General features: G+C 40.6%; 1 protein-coding gene across 1 annotated transcript in view; it reads left to right on the plus strand.

Moving 5' to 3' along the window:
• The window catches only part of LOC138753745 (kunitz-type protease inhibitor 1-like), a 96,970-nt gene extending 75,306 nt beyond the window's left edge, over window positions 1–21,664 (plus strand). The window contains exons 6-10 of the mRNA XM_069917105.1: window positions 2,091–2,222; window positions 4,062–4,112; window positions 13,570–13,740; window positions 18,762–18,821; window positions 19,066–21,664. Of these exons, the coding sequence (XP_069773206.1) occupies window positions 2,091–2,222; window positions 4,062–4,112; window positions 13,570–13,740; window positions 18,762–18,821; window positions 19,066–19,244 (593 nt within the window). The 3' untranslated portion in view covers window positions 19,245–21,664. The remainder of the gene's footprint in view (window positions 1–2,090; window positions 2,223–4,061; window positions 4,113–13,569; window positions 13,741–18,761; window positions 18,822–19,065) is intronic.
• Window positions 21,665–22,604: the final 940 nt, after the last annotated feature.

Genomic DNA, 22,604 nt, shown 5'->3' on the forward strand with positions numbered 1-22,604 from the left:
AGCTATCAGACCAGGATTCAAGAGGGTGGAGTGGGCTTCTTGATAGTATCGGAGATTTGGATCTGGAGCTCAAGTCACCAATGGATAGAACAGTAGCCTGTGCAGTTGCTGTGGGAGCCCTGGAGGTGAATCCACAGACGCTCAGCGAATTTGTAGAGATTCCCTTTTGCTTCTCTTTCTGTTACTATAAAGGGTGCCAGGCAATAGTAATGCAATTCTTTGTCTGCCTTACAGCAGACCAAAGGAAATTTTGTGTCGTATTACATTTTCCATTTTATGACATTACAATAAAAGAATCTTGTGCTAAAATTGCTGAAGCAAGGTTCATATCCATAATCTTCTGGGAGTCAATAGCGGCATGAGTCATGAGAGGACAGGTGTTGTTAGGGAGCACAGAGAATACTTGTAAATATTTCTCCACTTATTAGAATGACAAGGTTGAACTTCATGCTGTTATTTCTGATTCCATTTGGGTCTACAATGTTATGTTTTTGGTGGAGTTCCATCACCTAGAGGGCATCAGTGCCCAAGAATCTCTTCACTTCCAATGCATGTAAACTTGTGCTGTGTCAGATATTCTGATCTACTGTAGATTAAGATGTTTGGAACCAGAGTTTCTTCTGTTACGATAGGTCTGGAGTTTATGATGGGATGGGGATGGGGAGGCGAAGTGGTTGGAGATGAGTGCAGGTTGGAGGTGGGAAAGTGGTCGAAAGGGTGGGCGATGCATGGGGATGAATAGTTACTATGCTACCAAAGGGGGTTGAGATTGAGGTCAGTTCAAAACTCAACAGAGTAGTGAAAGCAGAAGAAGTTGCAATTTAAGGAACTCGATATCTAGTCCTGGTTTCTGAAACTCGTGTGTGACTGCAACAACAACAAAAAAGTTCTTTCATCTCTCTGGGTCCTGTTGGGTAAAAGAAAATGATGAAACTTTGGTTTTTTGATGTGATAGAACATGCCTAAGGAGCCAAATAATAAATGGATGGGATACTTGAAGCGAAGGTGAAAAGCAAGTGAAATACGAATCCCACTGGCAAAAAGTGAATTTAGGACTGAGTTGCACATTGGATCAGTGCTTGGATCCCACTTCCAAATTGACTAATAGATGCTTCATTTAAGAAACCGTTGAGTGTCATGGGGATGATTGAGAATTTCTCCAGTTTGATAAATCTTTAGTTCAAGTTTATGGACACGTACTGAGATATATAGTACAGCAAGTAAGACCCAGTACAGAAGTACAGAGAGAGATCATTTTGGATTTTACAATTGTGAGGTCCGGTTCAAGAGTCTGATAATGACTGGAAGGGAACTGACCTTGGATCTGGCAGTGCATGATCTCGCACTCATGAATCTTATTCACAGTGGGAGGAAGTGAAGAGAATGTAGCTGGGGTGGGATGAATCTTTTATTACACTTGCTGATTTTCCAAAGCAGTCCAAGGTGGAGTCGATGGAGAAATGAGAGCTAGGATCACAACCTGTAGCATTCAGTGTTGCGCCCTGACAGGACACTTTCAGTGGTGATTACAGTGGCTCTTCAGGGCCATGGAGAGAAAGGAGAGCAGAATCAAACATCTTTTAAATTAGTGAGGATTTCTGTGTTTTCAACTGGTTTGTATGTTAAAATTATTTAATTTTTTTTAATGTATGTCACTTTTAATAGTTTGAAATGCTTTTGATTGCCCAATACATTAGGAGTTTTGTCTCAGGACACCAACAATGTTTACAATTGGCTAAGTAGGGGGTTGAGCCACTGGGCCTTGTATGTCAATGACTTTCAGGTATGTTTCAGGGACCATTCTAGGGACTGACATTCAGACCTTATTGCTGACATCCAGGATGCTATGAGCTCTCCACCTCCAGTTTAGCTTGGCCATGAGGTGACTGAAGTACAGGACCTCTGCCAGCAGGATTGACTGGGCAGAGATTCAATATATTTGTGCCTTGCAGCGATTGAATTGCTGTGAATTCCTCTCCTCCACAATCCAGTCCTGTTGTGTCTCAGGCCAGTTCCTCGCACCTAGGTCGATTTCTTTCACTCACTTCCCCTCCCTCCTTCCCCCCCCCCCCCCCCCCACCCCCCCACAGATGCAAACTGCTCGGGGGAATGTTCGGAACAACAATTCAAGTGTTCGGACAACTGTTGCATCGATGGCAACCTGGAGTGCGATGGAACTTCCCATTGCAAAGATAAGTCAGATGAGACTGGCTGTGAACACAGTGAGTACAGCTTGCAACTCAATTTTTTTGTGAGTAGCTAAGGGTGTGACATGGTCTTCTGCCTCGTATTGCATGCTCTTCTCTTTCCTAATCATTGCATGTTCATTGCATAGAAGAAGGCCACTCAACTCTTTCTGGAAGCCCCTTCTGCTTAATTATTTTGCAGCTACCTTCCTATGGAATCCTACTCCACCAAAGGAATCCATCAACCTGTGGCAGTTCCCTGCATGATGTCTTCTATCAAATATCTCTGCCATCTCTCGTATACCGGTACTCCCTTTCTGGATATTTATTCACTGCCATTTTCATAAGCTGCCAATAGATTCTGTTTCTACCTCTTGTTTTATTTTGATGGGATGTACCTTCCTCCTTTTAGATCCTTTGTGGGGAGAAATTCAGACTGAGAATGTAATGTCAGCCAGTGGACTTGAAGGACGTGGGGAGTAGCATTGCAGAAGAGGCTGAGAATTGTAGACCAATAAAACATACCAGAAGCAGTCAAAAACTGTGTGAAATCCATTAAAGATTAATTTGATGGATGAGCACCATTATTATTCTGATAGGCCTCTATCATTGAAGCCATGAATTCATGAATGGTTAGATTGATTAAAGAGGTTCAAATTGCCTGGGAGTTGCTCTTGAATGAGACTAAGGAGGAGCATTTTGGACCATTGTTGATTAAATTGGCTCTTTTCCCATTGAAAATCCAGTAGATGGGGAAATGCTCCATATAAAAGCAGGTATTGACACCATTTGATTCGTTAAACCTTGCTTCAACTCCATTCAAATCCATCCTACTGATCAGGAGAAAACTTGAGGATAATCAGTTCCATTTCTGGCAGGGTGATGACCAACAGTCAATGAGGGCTCAGGTGGAGAAGAAGCTGCCCATGCAGTCTCTGCACCTTAATTTACAGCCATTTGTGTCAAGTCCTACTTCACAGTAAAGTTCCCAGCAAAGTTTCCCAGTTCAATTAAAATCAGGGAATGAGTGGGAAACAAAAATTACTTGTAAGAGGAGTTAGTGCTGTTCAGGAAGGAAAATAATGAATGGCTCTCTATCCCCCTTCCCCAACAGGTTTTGGGACTGGACCCTTTTTCTGGATATAGGGACTCAATGCAATACAGAGAACTGGAATTCACAAGTGAGGCTCATTGACAGGGAAGTTCAGAAATGATGCAATGAGTTTTATAAGTTGCAAGTGGATAAACAAAAACATTGAATTACATTTATGTGGCAGCATGAGACCTCGGCCATAGCTTTACATCTAATAAAGTACTTTAGATTTGCTTTGCTGTGTGTAACACAGTGCAAGGAAGCTTCTACAGATGAAATCATCTATTTCTGTGATCCTGGTTGAAGGATAAATGTTGGCTAAGATGCAACGCAGTCACTACCTGTTCCCATAGGCTGGTGCCACAATCTACCCCTTCTGGCAGTTCCTGCAAGGCGTTGCCAATCTTCTGTTGGTCAGACAGATCACCCAGGGCACCTGCTTCCCAATGAGAGAGAAGGGAATTGGAGGCCCCCTCGTCTCCCAACTGAAGTAACTATTTGGGAAGTAGCTATTTTTTGAGCATTTCAAGAAATGACTGTGTGCTTCATCTTAGAGTGGAAGCCATTCTATTGATTTGAGCAAGCTTCAAACTTAATCCCACATCTACTTCCCCACCTCCCCAGCCAAAGCTTCTGCCATCTGCTTGTTAATTTGCTCGGTGATGGGTTATGCGGGAGTCCTTTGGCTTCTTTTCCTTTTGGTGATTCTTCATGGCTTGTTATGGAAGAAAGCATTAATGGAATTCTCTGTAATCAGCTTTATTTTGCCTTTTGTTTTCCAGTTAGTAAACGATTTAGCAGGCTGTTGGACATTGACATCCCCAAAGAAAAAGGTAAAGTTTTCACAAACCAACGTTAAACTCCATGGTACTGTTTGGATAGCCATATCCACCAAATTTACACAAACTGTTACTGAATGTGTTTCCATGCCTAATTGCAGGATTGTGATTTCACTGATGTGTTATGATGGGATGAAGTTATACCATGTTCAATTAGGTTTGAACCCAATGTTATCTTTTCAGTTATTTTGGGCATGTGAGGGAAGATGTTACTGCAGAACACCATGACATAATATTGTTGTCTGTTGCTCTGGACTTTGAATTGCTCTCTGTGCTGCTTCACCAGTCTGATCTCTTGGAGCCACAGTCCTTGGCTTCATCAGCAGACACATGGTCCAGAAGCAAGGATGCACCCAATTCTGGATTTTGCATTTTGGGAAGGATGTTCGGGTCTTGAAAATGGTGCAGAGAGGAATGATCTGCAGAATGTTACATGCAGAGACCTGGGAATGGTTTCCTTGGAGCAAAGAATGTTAAGCAGCAGATTTATAGTTATTCCAGATTTGAGAAGTTTGCAGAGATTTGAAGGAAATTATGGTATTTCTGCTGGGAGAAGAATAAAGTGTGTTGGTAATTGGACAGATCTTTTCAAAGATCTTTTGCAGTCAGAATGTTCTTAATAATTCTCCAAGAAGAAGGACATGGAATATAGTGAGTTCAGGGAGGGATTTTTGATAGTCCAGAGGATGCCAGTCTTAAGAAGGCAGAGGTGCTAGATGTCTTGAAATGCATGAAGGTGAATAAATTGCCAGGATCCAGACAGATCTATCAAATGTATTGGTATCTGATCTCTGGCTCAGTGGTTAGAAGGCATATTTAACGTCACCTTCTGACCTGCATTTCAATACATAGGTAGTGAAGTTAAGGTATCCTCTGAACCATTGGGTGGACTAATGGTGTGATCACAGCCCTGCTGTCCATTGCAGAGGTCAGTCCAGTCCTCTTTAAGACAATGACCAAGCTCATCTCAGTCAGCAAGATGTTTGGAGTTTATATTCTAATAACTGCAAGGATAAGCTTTACTTAGATGTACTTTTCCATACCAGTTAGGGAAATAGTGGAATAGTGGAATCTGGTTAATAGCACTGATACCTTTCTTTAGGCTCAGGGCATGTTCTCGGGAATGGGAGCACTAAAGGTGGTAAAGGTGTTCACTGTAGTATTATATCAGGAGAAATATAATACTCACAGCCCTGCTGTGTCTGGAACTTGATGCAAGGGCTCAGCCTTAGACTGACGCCCCTCCAAAAATGAAGCAATTCAAGTGATGTCATTGCCATGTGCTTTGGAGTACACCACAGTGGCTGGCTGGGGCAGGAGCAGGCTGCACCTTGGCCTGCACGGTGAGTGCAGATCTTTGCTGAAGACAGATCTCACCTGCTTCTTGTGTTGACGCCTGTTGGAAGCCTTCTGTTGCCTAATTTCCATGTTGGGTTGCACAACTTTCCCCAGCCCAGAGCCAGCAACCACCATTGAGTTGTTACCATAGTCAACTGTGAAGCTGCTTCCATCACATCCAACGGCATATGGTCCCAGCTCCCTCTCAGGCACATTGCCTTTGTAGTTATTCCACATCAAGCTGCATAGTGATCTCCATTTTATTGCTGTAAGAGTTTCAGTACAAGAATTTTTATTTTAAAGCTAACAGATGTGCATCCCTGTGCTAGTACAGATCTATCACCAATGTATATATAGTTACTGTATATAGACTGTGCTTACAGCGATTGGCTGAGAGCTAAGCCACGCCTACTGTCTGAGCCTTAAAGGGTTGTGTCCCTAGCCAGGTCGGATCATTCCGGACTGGTCGGCCACCTGTGAAGAGCTCCTGTCTTTTGCTAATAAAAGCCTTGGTTTGGATCAACAAGTCTTTGGTTCTTTCGACGAGCTCTTGGTTTGGATCAACAAGTCTTTGGTTCTTTCGACGAGCTCTACAATTTTATTAGCAAAAGACAGGAGCTCTTCACAGGTGGCCGACCAGTCCGGAATGATCCGACCTGGCTAGGAACACAACCCTTTAAGGACCAGACAGTAGGCATGGCTTAGCTCTCAGCCAATCGCTGTAAGCACAGTCTAGATACTGTAACTATATACACTATATACATTGGTGATAGATCTGTACTATCACAATCACACAGTGACCAAGAGTGCTCTAATAAATCAGCATTGTGAGTTGTTGCTAAGCAGGCTACCAATGTGTATTTTGGTGGTAGATGAGCAGGTAGTTGGTCCTTTGGAGGCAGATGCAATTGGTCCTGGTAATGGGAACTAGATAAGAAATGGAATCTCAACTCTTGGGATGGGGATAGAATATAACAGCAGGCCAAAGTTGTAAACAGTCCAACTCTGCCTCAGGCCAGGGGAAAGATATGAAATTGATGATGATTTTTTTTTCTTAAAGTGTGTATTAAGATGGGAGGAGTCACGTGATGGTGTAGTGGCCGGACGGTGAACTCCAGCCCTCTCCAGAAAAGTCGGAAAAAACAAAGGAAAACACAAAGGCACAGAAATAAGAATTAAAGAAAAGTGAGTATAAAGGTGGAAAGAAGATGGCGAGAAAAAAAGAAAAATCGAAATCAACGGTAAGAAGAGAGGAAGAGAAGACAACGGAGGAAGAAGGAGAAGGGCTTACCTGTTCGAAGAGGCCTGCGGTGGAGAGAGAAACCCGCTCCCTCAGGTCGGTAGATATTGGACTACAAAAATGGCTCGCTGAGCCGAGTAAAAGTGCGCAACCGCGCATGTGCGTGAAAAAAAACACACCGACGGGAGGGGTGACCAGCTGCGGAGTCGATCTCCACAGCCGGCAACGACAGCTGCAGAACACCTGCAGCAAGAAGAGAACACAGAAGACAATGGAAACAAGAAAGAAGAGAAGAAAAGGGCAACAAAGAAACAACAGATGGCCAACCCAGAGGAAGAAGAGGAAGAGTACAGTGAAATAGAAGAAGAAGGGAAAGGCAAGATAAAGGATTTACTTTCTCTTATTAAAGAATACATGGAGTCATTTAAAGAATGGCAAACACAGTAATTTAATGATTTAAGAAGAAGAATAAACAACACAGAAGAGAAAATGAATAAAATAGATATGACCTTAACAGAAATGGGAAAGAAAATGGACAAGATGGAAGAGCGGGCAGTAGCAGCAGAAATGGAGGTAGAGGACTTAAAAAAGAAATTAGAGAAATCTAATAAAAAAGTTATAGGGACACAAGAACTGTTAGCTCAGAAAATAGATATAATGGAAAATTATAACAGAAGAAATAACATAAAGATAGTGGGCCTTAAGGAAGATGAAGAAGGCAAGAATATGAGAGAGTTTATAAAAGATTGGATCCCTAGGATCCTAGGATGTCCAGAACTACAGCAAGAAATGGAAATAGAAAGGGCACATAGAGCATTGGCCTTTAAACCACAACCACAACAAAAACCAAGATCTATTTTAGTAAAATTCCCAAGATATACTACAAGAGAAAAGGTACTGGAGAAGACAATGGAAAAAGTAAGAGAGGGCAACAAGCCACTGGAGTATAAAGGGCAAAAAATCTTCATTTATCCAGATATAAGTTTTGAACTCCTAAAGAAGAGAAAGGAGTTCAATACAGCAAAGGTGATTTTATGGAAGAAAGGGTATAAATTTATACTAAAGCATCCAGCGGTATTGAAAATATTTATTCCAGGACAACAAAACAGACTATTCTCGGATCCAGAAGAAGCACGAAAATTTGCAGAACAATTACAAAATAGACTGAGGGATGAAGACGTGTAATGAGAGTAAAAATGATCACGATTGATATGTATGTGGGTAAAGAGGTATAAGAGTGTATAGGTATAATGTGCATACGTGAATGTATCTGTATTTAGAGGAAAATATAGATAGTATAGACAAGAATTAATAAGGGAAGGTAACGGAATAGAGAGAATAAGGAGGGAATTAAAAGAGTGACCTTTGTTACATATGAAAAGTGAAATCTTTTCTGGGGGGGCTGGGTGGGGGGGAGTTGCGGGCAGTGCAAAATCAGTTGACGCTTGCGAGTGAATTCGCAAACCCAAATGGAGAGGGGAGATGTGGTTGTCCGACAAGGGATAAAGGACAACTCAGGAGGGGAAGGGGAGATTGGGGCTAAAGAAGTTATAAATAGGAGAATAAGGAAAATGTTTGATGTTTTAGGAATGTTGTCTTCTAAAGGGTTTAAAATAAGAAAACAGAAATGGAAAAGGAGGAAAGGTAATGATGGAAAAACGGAGAGGGAAGATAAACAAAGTATAAAATGGCTACGTTGAACTATATGACTTTAAATATTAATGGAATACATAACCAAATTAAAAGGAAGAAACTGCTAAATTTACTGAAAAAAGAAAAAATTGATATAGCATTTGTCCAAGAAACACACTTAACTGAAGTGGAGCACAAGAAATTAAAGAGAGATTGGGTAGGACATGTAACAGCAGCATCATATAATTCAAAAGCAAGAGGAGTGGCTATATTAATTAGTAAAAATGTGCCATTTAAAATAGAAGAGGAAATAATAGATCCAGCAGGGAGATATGTAATGATAAAATGTCAGATATATTCGGAGTTTTGGAATCTACTCAATGTATATTCACCGAACGAAGAAGATCAAAAGTTTATGCAAGATATCTTTTTGAAGGTAGCTAATACGCAAGGGAACATACTAATAGGAGGGGATTTCAACCTGAATTTGGATTCAAATATGGATAAAACTGGGAAAAAAATTAACAGAAAGAACAAAGTAACCAAATTTATAATTAAATCAATGCAAGAAATGAAACTTTTGGATATATGGAGGAAACAAAACCCAAAAGAAAAGGAATATTCATATTACTCGGCTAGACATAAAACATACTCAAGAATAGACCTATTTTTGTTATCAGCTAATATGCAAGATAGAGTAAGAAAAACAGAATATAAAGCTAGAATACTATCGGACCATTCACCCTTAATATTGACAGTAAAGCTAGAGGACATCCCTCCAAGAATGTATAGATGGAGATTAAACCCCATGCTACTTAAAAGGCAGGATTTTAGAGAATTTATTGAAAAACAATTAAAAATGTATTTTGAAATAAATACGGAATCAGTGGAAGATAAGTTTATACTATGGGATGCAATGAAAGCATTCATTAGAGGGCAAATAATAAGTATGTAACCAAGATGAAGAATGACTATAATCAGGAAACAGAGCAGTTGGAAAGGGAAATAGTAAATATAGAAAAAAAATTAGCAATGAAGGGAGATACAACTAAAAGAAGAGAATTGGCGGATAAAAAAATAAAATATGAAACATTACAAACATATAAGGTAGAGAAGAATATAATGAAGACAAAACAGAACTGGGTGAAAAAACGCACAAAATCCTAGCATGGCAGCTTAAGACAGAACAAGCTAAGAAAATGGTATTGGCATCAAGGAAAAAAGACAAACAAATTACATATAACCCAAAAGAAATTAAGGAAAACTTTAGAGAATTCTATGAACAATTATACCGAACTGAAAACGAAGGGAAAGAAGGGAAAATAGATGAATTTTTGACTAAAATTGAACTACCAAAACTACAAATAGAGGAACAAAATAAATTAACAGAACCATTTGGAACAGTAGAAATACAAGAGATAATAAAAAAATTACCAAATAATAAGACATCAGGAGAGGATGGATTTCCAATAGAATTCTACAAAACATTTAAAGACTTATTAATTCCGCCCCTCCTGGATGTAATCAACCAGATTGATGAAACACAAAGCTTACCAGATTCATGTAAAACAGCAATAATTACAGTAATACTAAAACAAGGGAAAGATCCACTCTCACCAGCGTCATATAGACCAATATCTTTACTAAACACAGATTATAAGATAATAGCTAAACTATTAGCAAACAGATTAGCAGAGCAGGTACCGAAAATGGTAAATTTAGACCAAACTGGATTTATCAAAAAAAGACGCACAACAGACAATATTTGTAAATTTATTAACTTAATTCATGCAGTAGAAGGAAATAAAGCACCTGCAGTAGCAGTTGCTTTAGACGCAGAGAAGGCCTTCGACAGAGTAGAATGGAATTATTTGTTCAAAGTATTGCAAAAATTCAGTTTACCGGAGAAGTATATTAATTGGATTAAAGCATTATATAAGGGACCGTTAGCGAAAGTGACAGTAAATGGACATGTATCAAAGCAATTTAACTTAAGCAGGTCAACGCGTCAGGGATGCCCACTATCACCTTTATTGTTTGCGTTAGCTATAGAACCACTAGCAGAATTGATAAGAATAGATAATAATATAAAAGGAATAAAAATAAAAGACAAGCAATATAAAATCAGTCTATTTGCGGATGATGTTATAGTGTACTTAACAGAACCAGAACTATCAATAAAAGAATTATATAAGAAATTGAAGGAATATGGAGAAGTGTCGGGTTACAAGATAAACGTAAATAAAAGTGAAGCAATGCCTATGAATAATGCGGATTTCTCAAAATTTAAGAAGGAATCTCCATTTAGATGGCAAATGCAGGCAATAAGATACCTAGGTGTACAAATAAACAAAAATCTCGGCCAATTATATAAACTCAATTATTATCCACTAATGAAAAAATTACAGGACGATTTAGAGCATTGGAAAGATTTACCACTAACACTAATAGGAAGGATAAACTGTATTAAAATGAACATTTTTCCAAGGATATTATACTTATTTCAGGCATTGCCAATACAACTGACAGAAAAATTCTTCAAAGAGTTAAAGAAAATAATAAGGAAATTTTTATGGAGAGGGGGGAAACCAAGGATAGCACTAGATAAATTAACAGAATGGTATAAACAAGGAGGCTTACAATTGCCAAACTTTAAAAATTATTATAGAGCCGCACAATTAAGATACCTATCAGATTTTTATCAAACAAGGGAAAAACCAGACTGGACGAGATTAGAATTAGATAAAATAGGGGAAAAGATACCTGAACACATATTATATAAATGGGATGAAAAATTGATACAACATAGAACTTCTCCAGTATTACATCATCTCCTCAATATTTGGAATAAGATTCATGTAGAAAGAAATAAAACAAATTATCAATTACCAAAACTAATATTGACGCAAAATAAGTTACTCCCTTTTACAATAGATAACCTTTCCTTTAGAGAATGGGGAAAAAAAAGGGATTAAAATAATAGAAAATTGTTTTTCAGGAAGTAGATTCTTATCCTTTGAACAAATGAGAGATAAGTACAATATAACTGGAGATACAGCGCTGGCATATTACCAATTGAGATCCTACTTGAAGGATAAATTAGGAAGCAGTTTGAGTTTGCCAGAGGGAAGTAACCTTGAATATGTGATTACAGATACAATGTTAATCAAAAGATTTATAACAAATATGTATATTAAACTGCAAGAAAAGGAGAATGAGGAAACAAATGGTAAAACTAAACAAAAATGGGAACAAGATTTAAATATAAAGATAAAAAAGGAAACATGGGAGAAATTATGTTCTGGAACGATGAGAAATACAATAAATACGAGGCTACGTATGATACAATATAACTGGTTACACAGACTATACATTACACCTCAAAAGTTAAATAAATGGGACCCAACAGTATCTGATAGATGTTTTCGATGTAAAAAAGAAATGGGAACAACAATTCATGCAATCTGGACATGTGAGAGAGTAGAAAAATTTTGGGAAGATCTCAATCAGATATTAAATAAAATAACAGAAAACAATATACCAAAGAATCCAGAGATCTTTCTCCTAAGTAACATAAAAAACAAAGAATTTGGAATTGATTTGGAGGATGCACAAAAAAGATTTGTTAAGATAGCTCTAGCCGTAGCAAAAAAATGTATTATGTCAACCTGGAAATTGGAAGATAATCTGAAAATACAACAATGGTATATAGAAATGAATAAATGTATTCCATTAGAAAAAATTACATATAGTTTAAGAAATAATATTGAAATATTCGAACAAATATGGGAGCCTTACATTAAATACAATAGCGAAAACCTACCGGGGACAATCATTACCTAAGTTGATGGAAGGAGAAGGAAAGAAAAGAATGGATTCAGTAGAATTTCTGGTGTATTTTTGTTGAATGACAACATTGTCTGACTGGTTTAATGTATCCTAGATTGTATACCTAAAATGGATGGGAGGGGGGGGTTGGGGGGTGGCTTGGGAGGAGGGGGGGGGGGGAGAAAAAGTCACTGTATATGTGTGAAAAAGAAAAAGTGTGTATCATGGCTAATGTGATTTATGGTGTGAAAAATAAAAAAATTTAAAAAAAAAGTGTGTATTAAGATGGTATAAAATGAATGTACAAGTATGATACTGCTGCAAAACACTGAATTTCATGACTTGTTCAGGACAATAAATTCTGAATCTGAGAAGGATTTGTAATGACAGCCAAATGCAATGGTTTTGATCCTTCCACACTGAACGTAGAGAGAAGCACAGTTCCGAGGTAGATGTCTGTCAAGTGGCCTGAAGCAAAGGGATTGGGTGGTGGGGTTAGCAAGACAGGCACACAAGTAGAACCTGTCATGGATAATGATGCAGATTAGCAAAGTGGAGGAAGAGGGACCCAAGAATAGCTCAAATCATTCATGACTGATATGTACTCTTAACACTTTTTTCCACCTTTTTTCTTTTGCTTCTCGGACTTCCTCATTAATTCACAGGAAGTGAATGACATGGGCAAGGGCAACATTTATTGCTCATCCTTAATTGCCCTCAGGAAGTTGATGGTGTGTCGCCTCCTTGACCTCCTGTCATCCTTCTGCTGAAGGTACCTTCACGGTGCATTTCGGGAGGGATTTCACGCCAGCATCAAGGAAGGTCCAGTGATACATTTTCAAATCGGAATGTTTTGCATCTTGGAGGGAGCCTACAGGTGTTGGTGTTTCCCCTACATCTTGTTCCTTGTCCTTTTCGGATTCAGAGCTTGTGGATTTGGGAGGTATTGATTATAACTTTGAGAAACAGTAAAGTGATGGGGCTGGCATTCTCATGGTCTGGCCCTTTACACGATGTGTGCCTTAGCAGCTCAATCTGGATCGTCTCCAGGCATTGCTGTGAGAGGGTGCCGGTATCAGAAGAACAAAGCACACAGAAATCTGTCTCTTTTCTTTCCCCACTGTTCTCTTCTTCTATTGCTGCTTCTCTCTCCCTCTCTCACACACACACATACACACACACACACACACACACACACACACACACACACACACACACACACACACACACACACACACACACACACACACACACACACACACACACACATTGGAGCAAGATTATTTCTCTGGTAAGGATGCTGTCATGGGAGCTGCAGTCAGCATTTTGGGGAGTTAACCATCCTGCCCCTCTCCCCACCTTCTGTTATGTCTCACCTCTCCCCACCCTTCTGTTGCTGTCTCTCCTCTCCAGCTCGTTGTGTCTACCCTCCAGTGACTGGTCCCTGTCGAGCAGACTTCAGTCTCTTCTACTACAACCCCGTCAAAAGGTCATGCGAGCGCTTTACCTTTGGAGGATGTGAAGGCAATGAGAACCGCTTTGAGGAGGAGGACAAATGCATGGAAGCTTGCCGCGGAGTGACAGGTAGGACTTCTTTGTCTGCTGATGCCAGTGGACCTGTGGACACTCTCCAAGACCTGAGAGTCAGAACCTGGAACGGTGAAAGGATCACACAACAGAATATTAAAAACTCAACAATTCCTCTCACTCCAGTGTTAAATGTCTGTGCTTCTCAGGGAAGGATCTCATTTATTCCTTCTGAAAGCCCTTGTGCTTGCCATTCACTTTCCCATAAAATTACCTTGTGTAAAATTTCAGTCGAGCAAAGATCTCATTCACATGATCTTCTAAAAACCAGTTAATCAAAGAGTTTCCTGTTCATTCCATTGTATGAAATCTTGATGGACACAACTCCTTCCCATTCTCACTCACTGTGTGAAAACTCAATGGATCCCATTAATTCCACATTTACTTCCATTGTACAGAAGCTCAGTGAATTCAATCTGCTTCCCAATTCATAGAATCTCAATCGACCTTACATTCTTCCCATTGGGTCCAATTGTGCAGACCTCTTTCTCTCCCATTGTGTAAACATAATGAAAATCATCTCCTTTGTTTCAATCAAGTTCCTTCACACTTCCAGACTCCCAATAAATGTCCTAACAAGATAACCCACCTACCCAAGCCAGGCATTAGTCTAACGAGTATCATCCTTTTTTTAAATAAGGAAACCAAATGTTTAGTAGAGAGGAGCTCCGGTTGGCCTGTGGGCAGCTAAAGGTGGTGGGGTAATTAGATGAAATGAAAAGAGTACAAGCGGCATTGGAGATCGGCAAAATTGGGGAGGGGGGGGTGTCGTGAACCATGAATGAATGGAGGGGGACAAAATTCAAGCTATGATGTGACCTCACAAGGAGCCAATGGATGACATTTCAAATAGGATGATTGTTCAATGGGGCTGAATGTGAATCATAAAAGTCCAGTATTTCACATGAATGAAATCTAATATACAGGGGCAGTTAAAGCTACTGTTTAGATACTCCTTGCCATATATAAGGGGACTGAACATAGAATCTACAGTGCAGTCCGGCCCTTCAGCCCACAGGGCTGTGCTGACCTACTCGAACTGCCTCGAACTTCCCTTCTGCATAACCCTCTATTTTTCTCAATTCCTGTTTTTTTCTCCCTCTCTCTGGCCTGCATCCCAGATATCAGTTTTGGACGGTACATTTTTTATCAATAATAGAAATGCAAGAAAGTTGGTTGTATGTGGCCCATTTTCTGATCCAATGGAAGCTTTGATTTCAACCCCAGTATATATGCAGTCAAGGAAGAAACAAAGTTCTTTCCTCCTCCTCTACCTTACTGGTGTCAAGCATAGCTCAATGGAGCCCATCGCTCTGCATAATCATTATCTTAACCGTGGGTGGCACAGTTATTGTAACAGTTTGTGCAAATCCGTCACAGTGCCAGCGACCAGGGTTCAAATTCGGTACTGTCCCTAAGGAGTTTGTAAGTTCTCTCCGTGTTGGTCTGGATTTCCTCTGGGTGCTCCAGTTTCCTCCCACCCTTCAAAATTACAGGGTTTGTAGTTTAATTGAGTGTAATTGGATGGCATGGGCTTGTGGGCTGAAAGGGCCTGTTACTATACTATATGTCTAGCACGGAAACAGACCCTTAAGCCCAACGTTCATGCTGACCAAAGTGCCTTCCTTAGCTGGTCCCATTTGTCTGAATTTGGCCTGTATCCCTCAGAATCTTTCGCATTAATGAACCTCTCCATATGACTTTTAAACATTGCAATTGTACCCACTGCTTCATCTGGTAGCTTGTTCCATATAGGTTCACTTAGGTTCCCTTTAACTCTTTCCCCTCTCCCATTTTTTCTACCGGTATATCCTCTATTGTTAGGCATCCCTACTCCGGGAAAATGACTGTGACCATCTGCTTTTATCTATGCCCCTCCTACTTTTATAAAGCTTAATAAGGTTGGCCCTCCATTCCTTCGCTCCACCTCTCCAGTCTTTGCTTATAACTCAAGGCCACGAACCCAAGCAGCACCCTTGCAAACCTTTTCTTCACGCCCCCCACTCCCTTGCCCTCCTCTATCTAAATCAGATCCTTCCTATTGTATAGTGGTCAAAACTACAAGCAATATTTCAAAGTGCTGTCTCACCAATGTCTGGTGCATAGGTATGGTGACATCCCAATTCTTGTCCGGTCCTGTGTTACCTTTCAGAAAACTACATACATATGCCCTCTGTTCTACAACACTCCCCAGGGGTTACAAGGCCTGCCTAGCTTAACTTTCCACAAAACTTAAGCTGACATTCCAGAGCAATGCTGAGTGAGGGCTGCAAAACAGGAAGAGATTGGAGGTGCAGGGGAAGATCCCCTGGTGGCACTCAATGAAATGGGAGTTCATTCTCCTTAGTACCTTACACCTCAACCGGCGTCATTGGAGATTATTATTTTGTGTCTACTTTATCATTGTTTTGAGAGCTTGCTAACCACAAATAGGATGCACCATTTCCGATGTTACGTGTTAAAAGTATTGTGTTGTCTACCATATTGGGACCTCCTTGCTGAGAGGGATGTTAATAAGTACCTCAAGTTCAAGTTTACCATCATCTAACTGCACATAGAGAACCAGATAAAACAGTTTCTCCAGACTACAGTGGACACACATGCACAGATAATACGCAGAACATGATAATCACATATATACATGTACATAAAAATGTAATGTAAAATAATTGTACATAATATTTTGGAATAATTTGCTCACTGCTATTACAACATTAATTCTCCATCCTGTGGATTACTGACCTGGCTCCTTAACTCAGTCTGTTTCTCACTCTTTGCTGTATGACGATTTTGAGTGCAGAACTTAAAATCGCAATGGAGTAAAGCTGAGGCCAGGGGGAGCAAGCTATTAGCCTACCGCAAGGCATAGAATGTGAATCAGTGGCATTTGCTTGTGGTGTGGTTGAACTCCAAGTATAATATTTCTGGATTTGTAATATAAAGCCCTAAGGTAATAATCCAGCAACTGAGCATTCATATCCCACCATAGCGATTTAAAAATTTGAAATGTTATTTTTAATTTGGAAATAAAGATAATGAAAATAACTGTAAGGCTACTGGAGTGTCATACGTTTCCAACTAGTTCACAAATCTTCCTTCAGGGAAAGAAATTGTCATCCTTGTCTAGGCCTATGTGTGAGACTGGACCCAAAGGTAATTGATAGTCCTCTGCATGGGGGGGGTGGTGTAATGGTGGAATTAATGCAGTGCATTGGATCACTTTTTCAGGCATAACTGTCTGCAGATCCATGTCTTTGGAGCCCAGTATCTTCTTAAAACATGCCATGTTCACAATGTTATAGACAATAGGAGCTGGAGTAGGCCCTTCGGCCCGTTGAGCCAGCACCGCCATTTTACAGATCATGGCTGATCACTACCATCAGTACCCCTTTCCAGCCTTATCCCCATAACCCTTAACTCCTTTGCCCACTAGAGTCTTATCTTACTCTCTTTTGAACATAATCAGCGAATCTGCCTCTACCACCCTCTGTGGCAGAGCATTCCACAGATTCACACTTCTCTGGGAAAAAAATGTTTTCTCATCTCCGTCCTAAAGGGCCTACCCTGTATTCTTAAACTATGCCCTCTAGTCCTCGTCTCCCCCATCATTGGGAACAAGTAATCCGACTTCACCCTGTCTATCCCCTTGATAATTTTGTATACCTCAATCATGTCCCCCCTCATCCTTCTAAACTCCATCGGATACAAGTCCAGTTTTTCTAGCCTTTCAGCATATGTCAACCCCACCATCCCTGGAACTAACCTTGTAAATCTGCGCTGCACACCCTCTATAGCTAGTATGTCCTTCCTCAAAATTGGAGACCAGAACTGAACGCAATACTCCAGGTGGGGTCTCACCAGGGCCCTGTACAACTGCAGAAGGGCGTCTCTGTTCCTATACTCCAATCCCCTCTTTATGAAAGCCAACATGCTATTAGCCTTCTTCACACCTTTCTGAACCTGCATGCTAGTCTTCAGTGACCGGTGAACAAGTACTCCCAGATCCATTTGTTCCTCCCCACTCCCTAGCTTGTCTCCATTTAAATAATACTCAGCTTTCCTATTATTGCCCCAAAAATGGATAACCTCACATTTGCTTACATTGAACGTCATCTTCCATTCAGCAGCCCACTCCCCCAACCTGTGCAAGTCCCTCTGCATTTTCCTGACATCCTCCTCACACCCCACACCGCCACCCAGTTTCGTGTCATCTGCAAATTTGCTCAAGTTATTAATAATCCCCTCATCCAAATCATTTACATAAATTACAAACAATGTTGCAAGGATTTATTAAATAATGATCAGAGCTGGATTCTCAATTGGGGTTGTGGGAGCAGGTGCCAGTATTCCATCAGCAAGGAAACAGTGCTTCCAAGTGTGCATGGTGTCCTGTGCTGTTACAGAAGAGGGGAGTGGGATAGGTGAGTTGAAACCTGATGCACCATCCTTTCTCACATTCAACCCCATTTCGCCAACTCCCTCTCTGGTGGGCTATCCCACTGATGCATGGCAAGACTTGCTTGGTCAGTGACAATAGTGAAAATCTTCGCTGCTCATGTCATTTAGTGCTTTCAAGGATGATCTAGTCTCAGTGTGATAGTCATGGAGTCAGACAGCACGAAAACAGGCCCATCGACTCACCAAGTTCATGCCAAGCTTCAAGCACCCAGCTACATTAACCAAATTTAACCCCATTTTTTCCCAAGTTTCCATCAACGGTCCCCAGAATCTACCATTCACCTACACACCAGGGGTAATTTACAGTGGCCAATTAAGATGGGAAGGAATTCTCATGCAGAGCTCATGCAGACTCTACACAGACAGCACTAGAACTTGGGATTCAACGTGGGTTGAAGGAGCTTTGAACTAACAGGTCTACCAGCCACACCTGTATGCTGCCTGAAATTTTTGCATCTGTGAAAATCAAGGGAGATGCACATTGTACAAATGTGTCTCACAACTCAGGGCACGGTCATAGAGTCCTGGGCTATATCCTAAGTTCTATTCTTTCTTTTCAGAAAAGGACGTGTTTTCCCGAGGACTTTTTGAGAGAAATACACAAAATAAGACTTCGAACGGTTGGTATACCCTGCCAAAAAAGAATGCAGTGAAAAATGGTGGTGGGAGTATGGGGAAAAATTGGGAGATGATGGGAGTACTGCATGAAGGAATGGTAGAAGGGAGGGCTTAGTACATTGAAGGGATGGACTATGGGTGGCGGAGATGGAGGAGTATATTTGTGGGAGCTGCAGCGAAGGGAGTGGTGGAGAATGATCTGTGACTTCCATTCCCCCATTACTGCTGACTTCTCTCCCCGACCAGCTGGTGTGGCCATAGCTGTGGTCCTGGCCATCTGCATTGCTGTGGTGTTTGCCTTCCTGATCTACTACTTGCTGAAAATGAGGAAGCAGAGCCGGCGCCAAGCAAGCCCAGGCAGTTCCACCGGCTCCACCACAGAGGAGGTGAAGAAGCTGATGCCCATGGAATCGAAGCCTGTCTGACCTACAAGAGGCCAGTGCCTCCAATGTCCATTGAAAGACTGAGGTGGGGGTAGAAAAGCTCAGATCCAAAACTGATGGGTTTCTATTTGTAGATTATAAAGTAAAATTATTTTATCAAGTGTCTGGATTTTGTACTGAAATTATGTTCCAGCATGTTTCCTGTTTTGTAAGTGAACTGATGACCACCTATTCATCCAGAGATATTTCCACACAGCTATAGGTTGCTGAATGGCTTTGACCCAGTGCTAAGTAAGTGTCTCTTTTATTCCTCCATCTTAAATTACTGCATACTCCCTCTAATATCCAGTTATGCTCTGAAAACCCAGGGACCTGGCTAGCAGTGAACTCATGGCCGCTTGCACTTTTAAGTTCAGGAGTGGGGATTAGGGCAGCCTCTTTAGGACACTAAGATACTGTTTCAGGGACACAGAGTGGAATATGCAAAATTGAATTTTCAAGGTTATTGGGACCTCACTATGTAGTCTAACGATCATGCATTGTTGTAAACGGTGCTGTAGTCTTGCAAAGTAACAGGCCTAAACTGAACCCACTCAATGAATAAAAACTGTCCTCCAAGATAAATGCTCCCTAATGTTCCTCTGGCTGGTCCTCCACGATATTAACTCCCTCTAACATTCCATACACCCCCTTCCTCTGATATCCCGTACACCCCTCCCTCCAATGCCCCGCACCCCTCTTCCCTCTGTTGCCCCGCACACCCTCTCCTGCTGACCCCCTGCACTCCCCTCCTCATCTCCCTGGTGCTCCCTATTCCTTTGACACACCTTAGACCCTCTGACACTTCTCAGTCTCTCATCCACTGACACTCCCTAACCTATTTCTTCGACACACCTTAAGCCCCTTCCTCTGATACTCCCTAATTTCCCCCTTTATCTGACACTCTCTAACCCTCCATCATTCTGACACCCCTAATCAGAAACAACTTGAGAATGGGACCTCAAGTCAGATGGGCATTGCTGAATAAATGTAAATTTATTTTCTCTTTTTTAAAATAGAAGGGGAGACTCTCAAATTTAGTTAGACCTTTTCTCTTGAGATAAAACTGGGGTCAAACAATCCCACTTGTTTATCAAGAACAGAATACTGTACCATAATGGTCAATGGGCAAATGATTAGTTCCTTTGTACAAGTGCAGGTGGCCCTGTGTCGTTCCTTATCATTGGATGTGGCATTAAATATTGAGCATATTCTTGCTTTTATTAGGACAGCTGGGTTTCCTATAAACACTGCTATACTTGTAATTAAACTGATCATATCTATATTCTTAGTTATTAGAGAAATTTGATCCCCTTGGCATTCTATTTTGGGGTAGTTGGCAGAGTGAAAACGGGCCATTTCATCCCGAACGAACAATTGCTGTCTAACAGCTAACTGCGTTATGACTAATGACTACAGGTCATTGGTAGCCTTTGCTCACTTCATCTATCACTCACTGACAACCCCTTTCTCAGTCACCATATCTAAAAGTACCTCATTGTCCTGCAGTTGTGCAAATTAAACACAACCACGGTCTTACTCTGACCAAGCTTGGACATCTAGTAAGATTAGTGTCTGGCCTTTAACATGTGTGCTGCTGTGAAATGGAAGAATTATTGGGCGGTTTTGGGAGAGGGTGTCACAGGGTTTCATTTTGATGATAAAGAGTGGCGAAACTGTCGGGTTGACGAATCCTTGCAATGCACAAACTGGAATGGAGCCAAGGCAGCGCCAGGCAAGTGTGGACACAGTGAACCAATGCCCAGTGGTATTAGGAATTCTCGTGCTTGATTCTAATCAGTACTGTCCACTGGATTGCAAGGTGGGACTCTCATTTAACAATGTGTTTCCCAACAGGTTATTTGGTCTTCAAACAGTCTGTTTAAATAGTGCATCATAGCAAACAGTCCACAGAGTCTAACTCAAAGGATTCTAGGGATACCAAACAGGACTAGAAGTCCAAACGGTAACAATGGGTTAAATGCAAGGGAGAGGAGGCAGGTGACATGATACAAATAATTTGGATTAAAGCAAACCCATCCACTTATAATCAACATAGCTGATCCAGTAATCACCAAATCATCTCCCCTTTGGCCAGGACTAATGGCATAACTCTATAACCATGCCGCACATGCATGTAGTCATATGTGCAACAGCTATCATCTAACAGAGTAAATGTTGGAAGGTCCCCACAATGGTTGGAGATTTGCAGTAACATCAGCCAACAAATGGGCCTTTGGTTGTACTATATTTTATCTTGCTTTCTTTTGTAAAAGTTGTAACCCTGTATAATCTCTGACCCAAACACCAAGTATTCACATTGTTTTGTAAGATTGGTTTGTCCACTTGTGAATTTATATTTTAATTTTTTTCTTCCAACTTTATTGTTTTTATTTAATAAATGTATATTTCTAGACTAGGAATCTGCGTGCACTTTGTATTTTATTTGCAAACATTTGATACCATGTGGAAGCTAAGTTTACACTGCACAAATTCTTGCCTTTGAATTGAAGATTGTGGGTTCAATTCCTCACTCCAGTGGTGTGAGGACATCTGCTACTGGGCGCGCTGTCTCTCAGCTGGGAGGTTAAACCAATGGGCTGTTTCCCTTTCCAGGTAGCGCTAATCATTACGTGGCCATTCTTATAAGTAACAATTGGGAATTCTCCCCAGCATTAATCTCTCGCTCACGGTTGTAAAAACAGTTGATTTGGTTCCTTTTCTTTTTAATATATTTTTATTGTTTAACAATAATAAGCATACATAATAAATAATGATTACATAATGAGAAAAAAAGACAATAATAAAATATCCATAACTACATTAATAGTTACTTATAATAACTCAATCGAGTAATAAAGATAATATATGCAACCTGTTTATTAAACTGTTCTATTAAAATAATAAAGACTTTTAAAAACCTTAAAAACTAAACTAATCTAATCCAAAGTTACCTTTGAGGAAATAAAAGAGATCACTAATGATGTGGAATCACTGGAGAACAGACAAAGAATTATTGGAACATATAATAATTATTGACTCTTCCAATTATAAAAAAAATCTAAGAACAGGCCTCATAATTTCATAAATTGAAACTTTAGGTCTTTGATACTATACCTGTTTTTCTCTAAATTTTAATAGGACATTCCTTGGCTTGGCTTCGCAGACGAAGATTTATGGAGGGGTATGTCCACGTCTGCTCCAGGCTCGTTGGTGACTGACAAGTCTGATGTGGGACAGGCGGGCACAGTTGCAGCGTGACATTACACCCACTGCATATGAGTAGGGGATGAATCTCCTTTCCCGTTCAATATAATAGCTCGCGTGACTATCCATGTAGTAAAAGCTAAGACTTTTTCTGAG

The sequence above is a fragment of the Narcine bancroftii genome, chromosome 2 (assembly GCF_036971445.1).
Source record: "Narcine bancroftii isolate sNarBan1 chromosome 2, sNarBan1.hap1, whole genome shotgun sequence".
Classification (NCBI taxonomy): domain Eukaryota; kingdom Metazoa; phylum Chordata; class Chondrichthyes; order Torpediniformes; family Narcinidae; genus Narcine; species Narcine bancroftii.